At 57.2% G+C, this 15,270-nt stretch overlaps 3 protein-coding genes across 3 annotated transcripts; all 3 read left to right on the top strand.

Moving 5' to 3' along the window:
• Positions 1-370: 370 nt before the first annotated feature.
• Positions 371-2,164, top strand: HMPREF1541_08684 (uncharacterized protein; the record flags this gene model as incomplete). The annotated part of the gene is made up of 1 exon (XM_008723003.1): positions 371-2,164. One exon carries the CDS (start codon positions 371-373, stop codon positions 2,162-2,164), a length of 1,794 nt encoding a protein of 597 aa, XP_008721225.1.
• A 919-nt stretch (positions 2,165-3,083) lies between these two features.
• On the top strand, positions 3,084-9,782 carry HMPREF1541_08683 (uncharacterized protein; the record flags this gene model as incomplete). The annotated part of the gene is made up of 1 exon (XM_008723002.1): positions 3,084-9,782. One exon carries the CDS (start codon positions 3,084-3,086, stop codon positions 9,780-9,782), a length of 6,699 nt encoding a protein of 2,232 aa, XP_008721224.1.
• A 997-nt stretch (positions 9,783-10,779) lies between these two features.
• On the top strand, positions 10,780-14,290 carry HMPREF1541_08682 (NAD(P)(+) transhydrogenase (AB-specific), alpha subunit; the record flags this gene model as incomplete). Its single annotated transcript, XM_008723001.1, has 4 exons — positions 10,780-10,858; positions 10,906-14,058; positions 14,146-14,199; positions 14,256-14,290. The coding sequence occupies 4 exons, from the start codon at positions 10,780-10,782 to the stop codon at positions 14,288-14,290; spliced, it is 3,321 nt and encodes a 1,106-aa protein (XP_008721223.1).
• Between the last annotated feature and the right edge of the window lie 980 nt (positions 14,291-15,270).

Genomic DNA, 15,270 nt, shown 5'->3' with positions numbered 1-15,270 from the left:
AAGGAGACTGTCCAGGCATTGTCATGTCGGAATTCATGGTGTAGTGCAGGTTGTCAAAATACTCGCATCCCATCCGTACCCAAGACTCTCGTATTCTGCATACGTGCATGGGACAAAGTTCCTAATTTACCTTTCGTTAAGTAAAGCCAATGATGACTAATTCAGCTGGGAGGGATCTTGCAGCACTTCCCGTCAGCACAGGCACCCCGAGATGTCCAAGTACCCACAAGACCATTAGCCACAGCATTCGCATCTAGCCATTCGGCAAATCTTGGGACTAAGACGCTGAAGCCTTTCATTTGGGGGAGATAGGCTGTTTTAATCCTTGACACCATATCGAGATTGAATTGAACGGAGCGCACAAGTTTTCATGGCCACTTTCCAGATTCCTACGCCTGCCCGGACACCGACTTCACCGCCTGAGTCATCGACAAGGGTCAAAAAGAAGCAAGCGACAAGCTACAAGGCGATCAAGTTCAAGCCGTGGAAGCCGGCTGGGTCTCCGCGCCCACACGACAAGGCCCGTGGCGGCACGCACAAATGGCGCCTCGATCGCGATCAGAGGCAACAGCCTCGTCTCAACCAACGTATTGATGATGATGTCTCGGCTTTAGATGAAGAAGACGCGCAGCCAGTGGTGAATACGAAGTACAGCTACGCATTGCCATCGCCTTTACAGCGACTGCCCCAAAACGGCCACCGCCAGGACCCCTTTGTCATCCTACCTCTCGAGGCTACCCCATTCGTCACAAGCTCTTTGGACTTCTTCCTCGCGACGTGTGTCCCTGAGAACCGGAACTCCGAGTGGCTGGTGGGTCGACCGAATCCACATATGGCACTACTCTTTCCCTTTATGCTGAAGAACGCCATGCTCTTTGAGACCATCACTACACTATGCCAAGGCTCGATTCTGCTCTCACAAGGGAAGAAAGTCGAAGATGATCAGGCCTTCGTGTATCATCGGGCCCATGCTATGAAGACGATTACGCAGAATCTTACTTCGTCGGATGGGCTCAGCGATGCATCTATACTTAGCGTCGCTATGATCCTCACTCTTGAGTACTTGCTGGGCAACGTTGCTGCGGTCGCTGCCCACCTTTCAGGCATTCAGCGCATGGCGGAGATGCGAAAAGATCTAGATGGCTCGACACCGTGGAAGCGATTTGTCAAGGCTGGTATCGTTGCATATCAGTCACTGGGATCATTTATCACTGGAGAGCCCATGTCGATCCCCGGTTCGTCGGGCGGCTTTGTCAAAGAGGCATTTGTTGAACTGGAACTGGACAAGCCGCTTGCCTACCCACGTCTGCCGTTCTCACCAGAGCTGTGTACGGTCTTGGCCAGACTGCCCTCTGGATTCGCCGAAATGAGTTTATCCGGCAATATTTCACAACAGACGATGAAGTTTATTGCTTTCACCAACGCGACCACATCCTACCGCGAATCACAGGACACGTTTGATGAGCGGCTGGATCACGAGGTCCATATCATGCTCTCTGCGCTTCAGCGTATGTCCATGATGCAGGCTACCACGATAGAGCGGCATCTCTATTGCGGTCTCCTCGCCTATGCCTTCCAGCTACGCCAGCTTCGCCCTCTAAATCTATTCCACGACCCGCAGCTTCGCGACTTCATACGATTACTGCGAAACCACGAGAAGCCGGACTCGGCCCGAGGACAGGAGCTGATGGTCTGGATATCGATTGCGGCGGCAGGAGCTTTGAATCTGCGCATTATAGCCTTACCGGGCTCCTCCGAAGTGCTGGACAGGATGTTCCAGCTGTACCCTTCGGCCACCAGCTGGTCTTACGTGGAGCCACTGCTCAAGTCCTACTTCTGGACCACGAAGATTGGAGAGCATTGGAACAAGTGCTGGGCTGCCGGCCTTGAACGGTGGCGGAAGATCGAGAAACGGGTCACTCAACCTATGAAAGTTGAGCTGGTCTATCCGGGCAATGCTATTGCCGCGCGCACCGAAGAGGATGGTGAAGAGTCCGTCAGTTATGAAGCCATGATGGCCCATCACCGTGGAGCGGTATACAGTATTGCATCCATGATGGAGGCGGCAAGGAAGTGCCCCTTCCAGTCCAGACTGGGCCCGTCTATCGAGGGCGCGCACAGGATGATTGCACAGCCCACCGATGCGGCGGCATCTGAAGGATGAGCCCACCGTTAAGGGTAGATTGATCGCCCAGAACTGCTAAGAGGCGAGAAGGTTGAAATACCCAAATTGCAGCAGGCGACCGTGACGACTGTACCAAGCAACAAGTCCACGCCTTCATGCTTGTACATCATCCATCTAGTTTTGTTCAGACCAGGCCGAGGACTCCGGAGCGCAAGGTGGCTCGCCATCGCCGCCGCGGGCCATAGTTGCATGATGGAACTGACGGGCTGCGGGAGGCACGGGACTCGCCACCGCGAGCTTGTTTCCCGGCCAGGCGACAGGCGAACCACGCCCGCGCACTCCCCAGTCACGGGCATTCGGCAGCGCCAAAGGAAGGCCCGCCTATTGGGTGTTCGGCGCGGGGGCGTTTCAAAAGTCTTTCGGGGTGTCTCAAGCCTGCATTTGGGGCTGAAAGGGCTTCGCCAAAATCCCCCCACACTATCTGAGGTACGGATAGCTAGCATTCACTGACTCCATTGTGCCGTCGACATGGTTTTCATTTCCATCGTGCGTATGTGCAATCATCAGCTACATCTTCACATCGAGCGCCATTCTGCAGTATCGGCGTGTTCTTGCATCATAATATCCCAAATCCGCGAGACTTGCGCAGCAAACAGCCAAAGGCCCTGCTGCAAAACTGCGGCTGAGCCGTATACCCTGGTCGAGTGGCTTCCCCCTACTGCAGCCTGACGGGCCCCTAGAGCTCACCATTGGGCCTTGCAGTTGGACCTCATGGCGCAGCAATTGCACCAGTCGATTGGCGTCTCCACGGTCGATGACCTGCAGAGGAAATGCTGGTGGCCTCAACACATCAAATTGAGCTCCTTTTTGTACATTGATTGTCATCTACATCCCAGAACAGCTTGAGGAAGTTCAGTTGTATACAACTATTTTTTTCTTCAATGCATGCAGCGAGCACATGGCCGAGTTCGCGAGTGCAATTGTCGGTTTGGTAGCGGCAGCGGAGGTTGTCACTCGTTATGTTTGTCGATATGTGAGGCACGTGAAGCATGCCGAGCACGAGGTGCTCGACCTGCTCACGCGCACCAATGCCCTATATGGAGCACTAAAGAGCTTGCAGCTGTTGGAAGATGATATGAGTCCCGGGAAAGCAATGGCCAATATCGATGCACGTCAAATTACTGCCGTTATGACTACACTGGAAAAGGTCAGGGTCAAGGTCGCCGGTTTCCAGAATGTAGAAGAAGAGCCAGAAGAGGAGCCTTCACCGCTAAGAAGGCAAAACACTTTCGACCGTCTCAACAACCAGCTCCGCAACGGCAAAATCAATACAAGCAATCGGGAGTCTCAAACCACCGACAAGCCCAGTATACGAAAGCGATGGAAATGGCCATTCTTGCGAGGCCAGACTCAGGATCTCGCCAGAGAGGTGGAGGCGCACACCACCACTATCAGCTTTGCTCTAAGCATCGATGGATTCAATGTCATGATGCAGACCCTGAATGAGACCAGATCTATGCGCACTGCTGTGGACCAAATCCAGGAGCACATGGCCAATGTGGCCCGCGTCCAGCTCGATGAGAAAGCAGATAGGGCTTTGTCTGCTGTTGGCCCCTTCAATACCCGGAACCTTCACCAGGCGAATCTGCGTCTGCGACATCCCGGTACGGGCCTCTGGTTCACTGATGGAGATGAATTCCAGCAGTGGCTTACGAATCCACAAGCGAGGCTGTGGCTGCACGCGATCCCTGGAGCCGGCAAGAGCATTCTCACTGCTGGTGCCATCGAGTATGCCCTACAGCAAAGCACTCCGACCACAGCCGTCGCCTATTTCTATTGCGACTATCGACAACCCGATTCGCTCTCCTGCCGCCAAATTCTGGGATCAATTGCTGCACAACTGGCACGGCAGAGTCAGCGGAGCTGTGATGCCCTTCTTGACTTTGTCGAAAAGCATGAAGCGTCCGGGCTTCAAGGTGGTCGGCGGCAGGAGCTCGAATGCGAAGCCGAGGATCTCGGCGCCCTCATCAACAACCTATGCGACCATTATACGACCGCCATGGTATTTGTCGACGGCGTGGACGAATGCCCGAGTGAAGAGAGACGTTCGCTGATCCTCCATCTAGCCGACATTGAATCAGCTAAGCTGAAGATTTTCATGAGCTCCAGGGACATATACGACATTAGGGAGCTGGTAGATGATGACTTTGAACCGGTTTCTATCGCAGCGCGGAGTATGGACCTACGGTTGTTCGTGGCAAGCGAAATCGAGCAGCGTCTTCACAAGAGGGCCAGAAAGCGTCTTTACCTCACAGACCCTGCGCTCAAAGGCGAAATCCTAAACACTCTGATCAGCAAGGCCGACGGAATGTTTAGGTGGGTGGCGGTTCAGTTGGATTATATTTGTGACAAGCTCTCGGACGCGGATATTCGAGAGGCGCTTCTCCATGCTCCTCCATCCCTCTTTGGTTCTTATGAACGAACGTTGCAGGAAGCGACCAAGCTGCCTGATGAGGTGACTGCTATCGCTGCAAGGGCGCTCAAGTGGGTCGTTGGACAAGGTATCATCGACGCTGCCGCGCTGGAAGAAGCACTCTCGATTGGCACAACGGCCAAGTCGTCGGGTTCTACCTCATTTATTTCCAAGGAGCGCATTTTGCAGCTCTGTGGCAGTCTCATCCGCCTAGGACCTGGCAACCTCACCCTCGAGTGCGCCCACTTCTCCGTCAAAGAGTACTTGATATCGCTAGCCGACGGCCCAGAGAACTTGCGATCATTTGCCCTAGGCGATGATATGCGTCGAGAGTACGCAATCACGTCTTTGCAGCTGTACGCGTCTGAAGAATTCAGCAGTCCTTGCCAGACGCTAGGCGCACTTCGCAAACGCCGCGCTCGACATCCCTTCATGAATCTCGCAGCCCGACAGTGGATCTACTGGTCAGACCTCTCTGCCGAGCAAGATCTGGAGATTCTGCATAAGGTCTTCCATCCCAAATCGGTAGGCCATTTGTACAGTTGGAATCAGGGGATGTGGCCAGCCGCGCTTGCAAAAGAAGATTGCTGGCGAATCGAAAACGAAGATGTCACCTCACTACACTATGCTGCGATGCTTCGAATACCTGGACTGTGCTCCTGGCTCCTGGACAGTGGCGAGTGCCAGCAGACTTGTAGTAAAATGATCGGCACCCCAGTCCACTGCGCGATCATTGGGATCAGTCTTGTCAAATCACTGTACGACCACCCCAGTGCCACACCAGTGTCGCATGTTCCTCGGGCGAACGTTGATGCAACTTCACGGCTCGGGCAAGTTCTTGAGCTATTGTCCGCAGAAACGACTTTACTTCAGAGTCATTTTCCAAATTTCTCGGACATCGAAGTCAGTACTCTACGCCTGGCAGCGTTCCACGATGCGAACCGTGGGGGCAATTTGGTATTCAAGCTCCTGTCCGAGGCTGGCGCAAATTGCGAAATGGACTGCATCGAAGCCTTGCGAGAAGTTGTCCTGGCTCCAGATTGCGTCGAGGTAGCCTCGGACTTGCTTGCCACCGTCAATACTGCTAACCTCCAAGTTGACCCCTTGATGTTCTCGGACCTTCTCAGACTTAGCCGAAAAGCTGAAGCCGAGCGGGAAGCGAAAGGCCCAGCTTTGAAACAGACCGATTCATACGCAAATGAGAGAGGCAAAGAGGCATCCATGCCTTCCGAGCTACTACAGATACTCGAAAACGACGATGTCGAAGAGATGGTCAGACAACTTAGACTCAATACATGGACACTCGATCACAAATGGCGCTCCGTTGGCACAGCACTGCACGCTGCTGCTCGATATGGTAGTGTGAACGTTGCGAGACTCCTCATCCAAGAGGGTGCGTCACTCGAAGCTGCGTCCGATCTGGGTGTCACGCCGGTGCTCGAGGCAATGGCCTGGGCGGAGAATGCTGTTGGCCAGTTATTGGTCGATGCAGGAGCTGACATACGGTTTCGCGCGCCAAATGGTGCCGGCATCTGGCACGATGCAGCAGAAGCTACAAGCAGCAGCGCTATCCATTTCCTTAGTAATCTCAAGGACGGAGTCCTGGATCTACTGGACAGCCCGGATGACAATGGCCGGACGCCCCTGATGTTCGCCGCGTCGTATGCGACAAGTTCCGAGCATGACCACCTGGATAGAGTCACGGCTCTGCTGGAACTCGGGGCAAATGAATGGGCAAAGGACAACGACGGTTGGACGGTACTGCATTATGCATCCGAGTCGGGACACGCTAAAACCGTCGAGCTACTGCTTGAACGCAAGCACGACACTACCGCTGTTACCAAAACAGGGGCCTCTGTTCTGTTCCCGTGCATGTTCACCAGACCCAATCTCAACGTCTTCAATGTGCTCTACGAGCGTGGCAGTGAGTTATTGCTGAAAGAGCCTGACTTGGAGGGGTCTGAGTTCGGGGGCTCGGTGCTCGATCGGACTCTGCATGTCCTCAGACATAACACCAGAGGTAAGGTCTACCTACAAATCCTTGACAAAGTTGTGGCCGAGGCAACGCCACCGGAAATGAAGGCTATCAGTGATAGCTTGTTCCGCTGGCTTGATGACCAAGCTCAACGGCCTGGCTTCGCTGGTCTCAAAGATCTCGCACCTTTAATCAGTGACATATGCTCGGACCCGGAGGAGTACGATGTCCAGCAAGCACTGAAAGTCGTCAGTGTACTCTTCCGCGATCTGGATCTGAACCGCCATTCAGCGAGAGAAGCCAACACTGCTTTACTGCGCGCCTTCATCGAGAGCTTGCCGTTGGACGACCTTCGAAAGTACAAGCCCGATGGCCGTCAATTATTGTGTCTCGCCCTGTATAACAGACAACATAGCGTTTGCAGTGCCATCCTGGACAGATTCGTCGATGTGACAAGCCGAGACGATCGCGTCGCCGGGCTTTCAAGCGCGCAGGAGATGGCCATCATGCATAATGCCCCTAACGACCTGTTTGAGCGAATCGTCGTGGAACCTGGACCTTGCAAGGATAAACATCCGACTACCGGCGACACTCTCCTCCACATCGCTGCCCGACGCGCTTCACCTGAACGTGTCAAGTACCTCATCGAGGCAGGGTTTGGTGTTAATGATACCAACGACGAGACTCTCACGCCGATTCTGGAAGCGTGTTACTCGTCTCTGGTGGATCGCGTTAAGGTCTATGACCTGCTACTCTCGGCAGGCGCCGATCCAACGGTACGGAGTCATGACGGCTGGACTGTGTCTCATTTCGGAGCCGACCTTGGACACCTGGGCGTCCTCGAAAGACTGTCGTCGGCCCCTCGCGAAAATGGCTGGCTGGACACTGTTACGGCCGTGGCAGACATTCAGGGCGAGACTTCCAGACTGAGGGGCTCATCTCTGCCTCACCTTGCCGCTCTGGGTGGTAGGCTGGACTGTCTCCAGTACCTCTTGAAGCACAAAGAGCTGTTCAACATTGATCAGAAGACGGAATTGATACCCCACTGGACGATCTTGATGTGTGCCATATGGAAAGACCAGCAACACGTCATCGACTACCTGCTTCAGGAGGGTGCCAGCTGGAAGATTGGAGGAGGGAGCACGGTCCTGCACTTTGCCGCTCGGAGCGGCAGAGTCGGAGCTGTGCGTAGCCTCCTGAAACACGGCATGGAGCCTGATGTGAAGCAGCGGAATGGGTACACCGCGGCGATGCTTGCCAGACAGAGAGGACATGATGAGCTCGCCGCCGAGCTGGAGGCGAAAGCTAAGCTCAAAGGTACGGTGACGGACCTCTTCTTCTCTGTTTCCGCAGACTCAAGGACTAACGAGACGGCAGATGTTGATAGTAACGCGATGACACTGACACTGGTTGGCGACAGTGATTTTGCGATGAAGCAGCGGGAATTAGGGATCGCCATCAACCTAGGTGATACTGAAATGTGCCAGAAGTTGCTCGACAATGGAGCCTCAGCATCGGCCGACTGGGCGGCATGCGATGAGTGCGATCCCGTCGTCCATGCAGCGTCATGTCGGAATCCAAATGCTGGACGGGTGCTGCTCATGTTGCTCAAAGCCGGCGGAAGTCCTACGAGGCGTAGCTGCATCGTTCACGACGAAACCACGGCTATTCAAGAATGTGCGCGATTCGGATACTATACCAGCCTGACTTGGATCCTCGACCATTATCCTGGGCTCCTCTTCCTCGACTATGGAGTGCATCCGCTGCACCTCGCCGCGCTGAACAAGCAAAATGACTGCCTGGAGCTGATGCTGGAGCGGCGTGAGGAGGCTTGGGCGAGATTTTCGCGCTCCGGATGCAAGCTCAGCCTCAGTCCGGTGAACATCGAGGCCAACGCCAAGGAAACGCTGCCGTATCGACTTCCCACCAAGGCCGGGAGGAAATTCAAGATCATCCCTTCGGAGGAGTTGCTCGAGGTGGCGGTGGATGTGGAGAAGCAGCCCAACTATGTTGTGCTGGATAATAAGACCATGGCATGGCTTGAGAAAGTCGACTCAAGTCTTCCGCTGCACTGCGCAGCGCGGGTGGCGAACATCGAGGGCGCGAGGTTGCTGCTCGAATACGGTGCCAACGTCAATGCACGCACGCCGAGAGATGGCTTGACCGCCTTGCTGGTGGCGGCACGGTGTGGCCGGGCTGATGAAATGATCGATCTTCTGCTGCAGTACGGCGCCACTCTGTATGGCCGGATGTATCGCGGATCCGTGATCGACATGGCCGGTCTGGTGGAGGACAACCCTGAATGGCTGATTGCAAATCATGACCGGCTCGACATCCGGTCCATGGGCCACAGCCTGTATCGACGGAGTGCTGCGAGTGAGATTGCGGGAGCCTGTCCACAGCTGCTCATGCTGAACGAAGCGTTTCGCGAGGCTGTGGTACATTCTGACAAGGATGGCAACACGGTCCCTTTCGAGGTTTGGTTCTATTCCCGGCCAGGCGAGGAGACACTCTTGCTGAACTCCGGGCTGGACCTCTCCTGGATCGATCCCGTGCATGGAAATCCGGTGCATCGCTGTACCTGGCGAGACGACGCATACTCGTTGTTCAGGCGGCTCTTCCGACGCTTTGGCGCCGAGACGACGCGAGCGGTGCTGAATGCCAAGCCGGTCCAGGCGAACACGCTGCTGTACAACGCGGCGGCCAACAACCAGATCAAGCTCATCGATCTGTTCATCAAGCATGGCGCCGAGATCGATCTCAAGGGCGGCGACCTCGGGAGCGCCATCATGGTGGCGGCGTCATACAACCGGCTCAACGCGGTCAAGGCTTTGGTGCGCGCTGGTGCCAAGGTGTGGTATCAGATGGCGGGAGGCGACGAGCCGACGAGTGTGTTTTCGCATGCGAAGCATTACCCCCTGATGCAGCGCTGGCTGCTCGTGGACAGATTGACCGAGGTGAAATGCATCACCGAGACGGAGCATGAGTGGCCGGCCATGCCTGAGCCCGTCGTGGCTGCTGCCGCTGGGCAGGACGATGAAGAGGCGGTGCTAGGGCCACCGGCAGAGGACTCCCACGGCGAGGACTCTTCGTCGCCGTTTGAGCACGTCGACTGGCCGGAGGTGGAGGTCAGGAGGGGCTCGGTGAGTAGGATACAGGGACCGGATGGGCGGCAGCTGTATAGGAGTCCGACGGATAAGACTGTTTGAATATATACGTGTTAGCAGGGATGGGTGTTGGAGACATGGGTATCGTTTTCAAGCGAGGCGTTATGGGTACTGAGTTGTTGGCATTGAGCATTAGTGGATATGTATTGCGTGTAAATGATGACTATGTTGTTCAGAGTACTGTCAGGGAACCATGCTACACCAAGCTGTGTGTCCTCTCCTCTCGCCCAGGCTGGGCAACTCTTGGGGCCAGCACAGCCCCCCTGCTAGACCCCTGCCACGGTGGAGAACAGGCACTTGTGGCACCCCGCGGAGCCCCGCACATTCAACTGCTAGTAGTATCTTCCCCGGGCGTCCCTCTAGGCTCGCCCCCGCCTCGAAGCTGCCTCCGGATCGTCTCCAACTTGAACCCTCGAGACTCGAACGCGTGACTCTCTCCCCTCATCTGACACCCTCTCCCTCTCTCCTCTCTCCCCCCCACGCCACACCCTGCCAGGGCCCTTACTGTCGGATGCAAGCACGGCAATGTAACCTTGCCCCGGTCTTTGCCCCTCGTACATCGATCCATAACTTGCACCACAGACGTCCTCCATCAAGAGCAGGCCTCCCCAATCACGCCTTGCCTCGGCCACCCGCGTCTACTCCAGCTTAGCCTACATGCAACGGCATTACCCTCACTCGACCACGTAGAACCGTTCGTTCTTTGAGCCTCTCGTCTGCCTGACCACTCTCCAAGCTGCCTGCTCACAGCTTTACAGCTCTATTTTTCCCCATTCCACGCGTCAGAGCCTCCCCGCGATCAACCAACACGCTTCAACAGGCTCTCACGACGCGCCGGCTGTCGTCGTGCACTCTTTTCTACGCGTCATCTTACACAACCCATCTCCTGCGGCATATGTGGCGTCGGATAGACCTCCATCTCTAGCGGCACCAGGAACTCCAGTCTTGCCTCGCATGCAAGCTTCCAGGGTTCCCGATCTGAACGACTAGTGCTACTCTGCTCCCGGTGCCTGTCTTCACACAGCACCTCTGAGCCATCATGTTACCACGTACCTCCTGCTCGCGGCTACTCTTCAGCCCACCAAGGCTGTCTCCTAGGTCCTGTTTGAGAGCTACCGGTATGTCGTTCTTCCCCCAGCCGTCTAGTCATTGATATTCACAGCAGTTCCAGAAATCCTCAGGAGGCAGCCCGGCCCCGCCCTCTCTGCCAAGACAACCACCCGCTCCGCCCACCATGAGAGCAATCCTACCAAGCGCCCTACTGTCCTGCTCGACCAGTTCAAGCGGCCTATTACTGGCACCTCCGGCACAGCCTCCATCCTACGAGCCCTTCACGACGCCTCTACGTCCGGTGCTGGTGAACCCATTCCCTACGCTAACCTGACAGTTGGTGTCCCCCGAGAGACCTACCCCAATGAACGCCGTGTAGCCCTCACGCCGCCCAACGTGGGCCTCCTTCTCAAGAAGGGTTTCAAGCAGGTTCTCATTGAGCGCAACGCCGGCGCTGCCGCCGAGTACTCCGATGAAGCCTACTCTCACGCGGGAGCCACGCTCGTCGATGCCCCCACCATCTGGTCCTCCTCAGACATCGTGCTGAAGGTCCGTCCGCCGGAGATCGCCGGCCAGATCGACGCCATGAAGCCTGGCTCAACCGTCATTTCCTTCCTGCAGGTCTCGACGCAGCGTGACAAGGTCGATGCCCTGGCCGCACGCGGCGTGACCAGCTTCGCCATGGAGCAGGTGCCGCGCATCACGCGCGCACAGGCTTTTGATGCCCTGTCTTCAATGGCCAATATTGCGGGCTACAAGGCTATTCTGGAGGCTTCGAACCACTTCGGCCGCTTCCTAACCGGCCAGGTCACAGCGGCCGGCAAGATCCCGCCGTCCAAGGTGCTGGTTATTGGTGCGGGCGTTGCCGGCCTGAGTGCCATCACGACGGCGAGGCGCATGGGCGCTATCGTGCGCGGCTTTGACACGCGGGCTGCAGCACGCGAGCAAGTACAAAGCTTGGGAGCGGAGTTTCTCGAGGTCGAGATCCACGAAGAGGGCGACGGGCAGGGTGGCTACGCGCGAGAAATGAGCAAGGAGTTCATCGAGGCCGAGATGCGTCTCTTCCTCGAGCAGTGCCGCGAGGTCGATATCGTGGTGACCACGGCGCAGATCCCCGGTAAGCCGAGTCCGAAACTGCTGCTCGAGGAGGCCGTCATGGCCATGAAGCCCGGCAGCGTCGTGGTGGATCTGGCGGCCGAGGGCGGCGGCAACTGCGTGCTCACCAAGCCCGGCGAGCTCATCACCACGCGCAACGGCGTCAAGATCATCGGCTACACCGATTTCGCCAGCCGGCTGCCCACGCAGGCCAGCAACTTGTACAGTAACAACGTCACGAAGCTGCTGCTCAGCATGAGCCCCAAGGATGCCTCCTTTGGCGTCGATCTACAGGATGAGGTCGTGCGCGGCGCCATCGTCACGCACGGCGGCGAGGTCCTGCCACCGGCGCCACGGCCTGCCCCGCCGCCACCAACCCAGAAACCCGTCGTCGAAGAAGAGCCGCGGAAGGAGCTGACGCCGCTACAGCGGGCCCAACGACGCGTCGCCGCCGTCTCGGGCGGCATGCTGTCGGCCCTCGCGCTGGGGAAATTCACCACGCCCCTCTTCATGAGCAACGCCTTCACCGTCGGCCTCGCCGGCCTGATCGGCTACCGCAGCGTCTGGGGCGTCATCCCCGCCCTGCACTCCCCGCTCATGAGCGTCACCAACGCCATCTCCGGCATCGTCGGTGTCGGCGGCCTCTTCGTCATGGGCGGCGGCTACCTCCCCGCCACGGTGCCGCAGTTCCTCGGCGCGGCGAGCGTGGCCCTCGCCTTCGTCAATATCGGCGGCGGCTTCGTCATCACCAAGCGCATGCTCGACATGTTCCGCAGGCCCATGGACCCCAGCGAGTATCCCTGGCTGTACGCCGTGCCCGCGGGCTTGTTTGGCATGGGCTTCGTGGCCGCGGCGAGCACCGGCATGGCGGGCCTCGTGCAGGCCGGGTACCTCGTCAGCTCGCTGCTGTGCATCAGCAGTATTTCCGGCCTGGCGTCGCAGGCGACGGCGCGTCAGGGCAATCTGCTGGGTGTTCTGGGGGTGGGCAGCGGCGTGCTGGCCAGTCTGGCGGCCGTGGGGTTCGCGCCGCCCGTGCTGGCGCAGTTCGGCGTCATTGCTGGTGTCGGCAGTCTGGTGGGCGCGCTCATCGGGCGGCGCATCACGCCCACGGAGCTGCCGCAGACCGTGGCCGCGCTGCATAGCGTGGTCGGCCTGGCGGCCGTGCTGACGAGTATCGGCAGCGTGTTGGCCAGTACGGGCGCACACCTGACCGTGCTGCACATGGTGACGGCGTACCTGGGCGTGCTGATCGGTGGCGTCACCTTCACCGGCTCGATCGTCGCGTTCCTCAAGCTGGCGGGCCGCATGAGTTCCCGACCGACCATCCTCCCCGGGCGACACGCGCTGAATCTCGGTCTCGTGGCCGCCAACGCCGGCACCATGGGAGCCTTCCTCACCATGGCGCCCGGAAGCCCATTGATCGCGGCGGCCGCCCTCAGCGCCAACACGGCCCTCTCCTTCGCCAAGGGCTTCACGACCACGGCGGCCATCGGCGGCGCCGACATGCCCGTCGTCATCACGGTGCTCAACGCCTACAGCGGCTTCGCCATCGTCGCCGAGGGCCTCATGCTGGACAACCCGCTCCTCCTGACCGTGGGCTCTTTGATCGGCGTCTCCGGCTCTATTCTGTCCTACATCATGTGCGTGGCCATGAACCGCAGTTTGACCAACGTGCTCTTCGGCGGCATCGCGGCGCCCCAGGCCGTCGACACGGACAAGATCACCGGCACCGTCACCAAGACGAGTGTGGACGAGACGGTCGAGGCCCTCGCGGGCGCGGACAGCGTCATTATCGTCGTGGGCTACGGCATGGCGGTCGCCAAGGCGCAGTATGCCATCGCCGAGATGACACAGTTGCTGCGCTCCAAGGGCGTGAATGTCCGGTTCGCCATTCACCCCGTCGCGGGCCGCATGCCGGGCCAGTGTAATGTCCTGTTGGCCGAGGCGTCGGTGCCGTACGACATCGTGCTGGAGATGGAGGAGATTAATGATGATTTTGGCGAGACGGATTTGGTCTTGGTCATTGGCGCGAATGATACGGTGAATCCGATTGCGTTGGAGCCGGGGAGTCCGATTGCGGGCATGCCGGTGTTGCAGGCGTGGAAGAGTAAGGGGGTCGTGGTCATGAAGAGGGGGATGAGTAGTGGGTATGCGGATGTGCCGAATCCGATGTGTGAGTTTTTTGCGTCCCCCCCGTCTTTCTTTGTCTGGAGATGTGGGTGGGAATGGTGTGCAGAGTTGAATGCTGATGGCTTTACAGTCTACATGCCGAACACGAAGATGCTGTTTGGGGACGCGAAGACGACGTGTGATGGTAAGTTGAGCCTCCCATTCCCTTTGGAGCCTGCGACAGGCTCCGAAAGCTCGCAGATGTGGATCTAATGGCGCTATACGACTGGGGCTGACTTGAACCTACAGCCTTGAAAGCGGGCTTGGATACCAAATACAAGGCCGAGATGATGGTGTGATTGGTGATACGGACTATCTGTGGTGGTGGTGCAACGCCCACAAAGCCCAGTGGGGTGTGCTTCGACATGCTATTTTGGTGTAGTATTGCTGGCGTAGAAAGAGGAGAAGGCTTTGGGTAGTATGCGGATGGGAGCACGAGCACGAGCACGAGAACGAGCGACGAGAGGGGTGTTACGGAAGCATCGATGGACGACCCACAGTCCCCCCGTGAACCGTCACCACCACACAATCGCGATGGTGGCTAGCATTTGCAGGCATTATCGAGAACCCAAACCCTTCACAACTTTCTCACATCGAATGAAGGAACCGGACCGTCCGGACCGACCAGCTTGGATATTTTCTCGTGTGTAGACATGGCCAGGCAAAGGCGGATATACAGGTAGAACATATCTATATCTATATCTAGTACATATGGGCTGCACAATATATGCGATCAACAATCAACAATCAACAATGCTTGACGAACGCACCTTTCGTTTGTGAGTTGGACTACACTACAATGCAGAGACAAGCCAAGATGAAAAACGACCAAACTCTCCTTCTCTTCGCTACTTACCATGATTGGCATTTGGTGAGTCGGGCAGAAGAACGGACGCGCCACCTTTCCCCCTGTCGAGTGAGAAATGTCCCTCGAGGTGTAGACTGTAGATTGTTTACTATAGATGCTACTTCTTGCCACTCACTATATATATACAATGTTCCCACAGTCTCACGGCAGAAGATTCAAATTTCAGTCTCCATGGTCAGGACTCAGTTTCAGCCGGCTGCACCTCCATGTGAACCCATCAGTGGAACTGGAGGGGAGGCCGAAGATGTGCTGAGGCAGCAGGCTCACACAGCCTGTGGTGGCCCATTTCTCTCGCGGATGGAAAGCGCGAACCGCGCATCGATCGCGTAGCTTTGGATCCATGCATGG

This window comes from Cyphellophora europaea, assembly GCF_000365145.1.
Source record: "Cyphellophora europaea CBS 101466 unplaced genomic scaffold supercont1.9, whole genome shotgun sequence".
Lineage (NCBI taxonomy): Eukaryota > Fungi > Ascomycota > Eurotiomycetes > Chaetothyriales > Cyphellophoraceae > Cyphellophora > Cyphellophora europaea.
The sequence above is the reverse complement of the archived record's forward strand: the minus strand, read 5'-3'. Positions and strand labels throughout refer to the sequence as shown.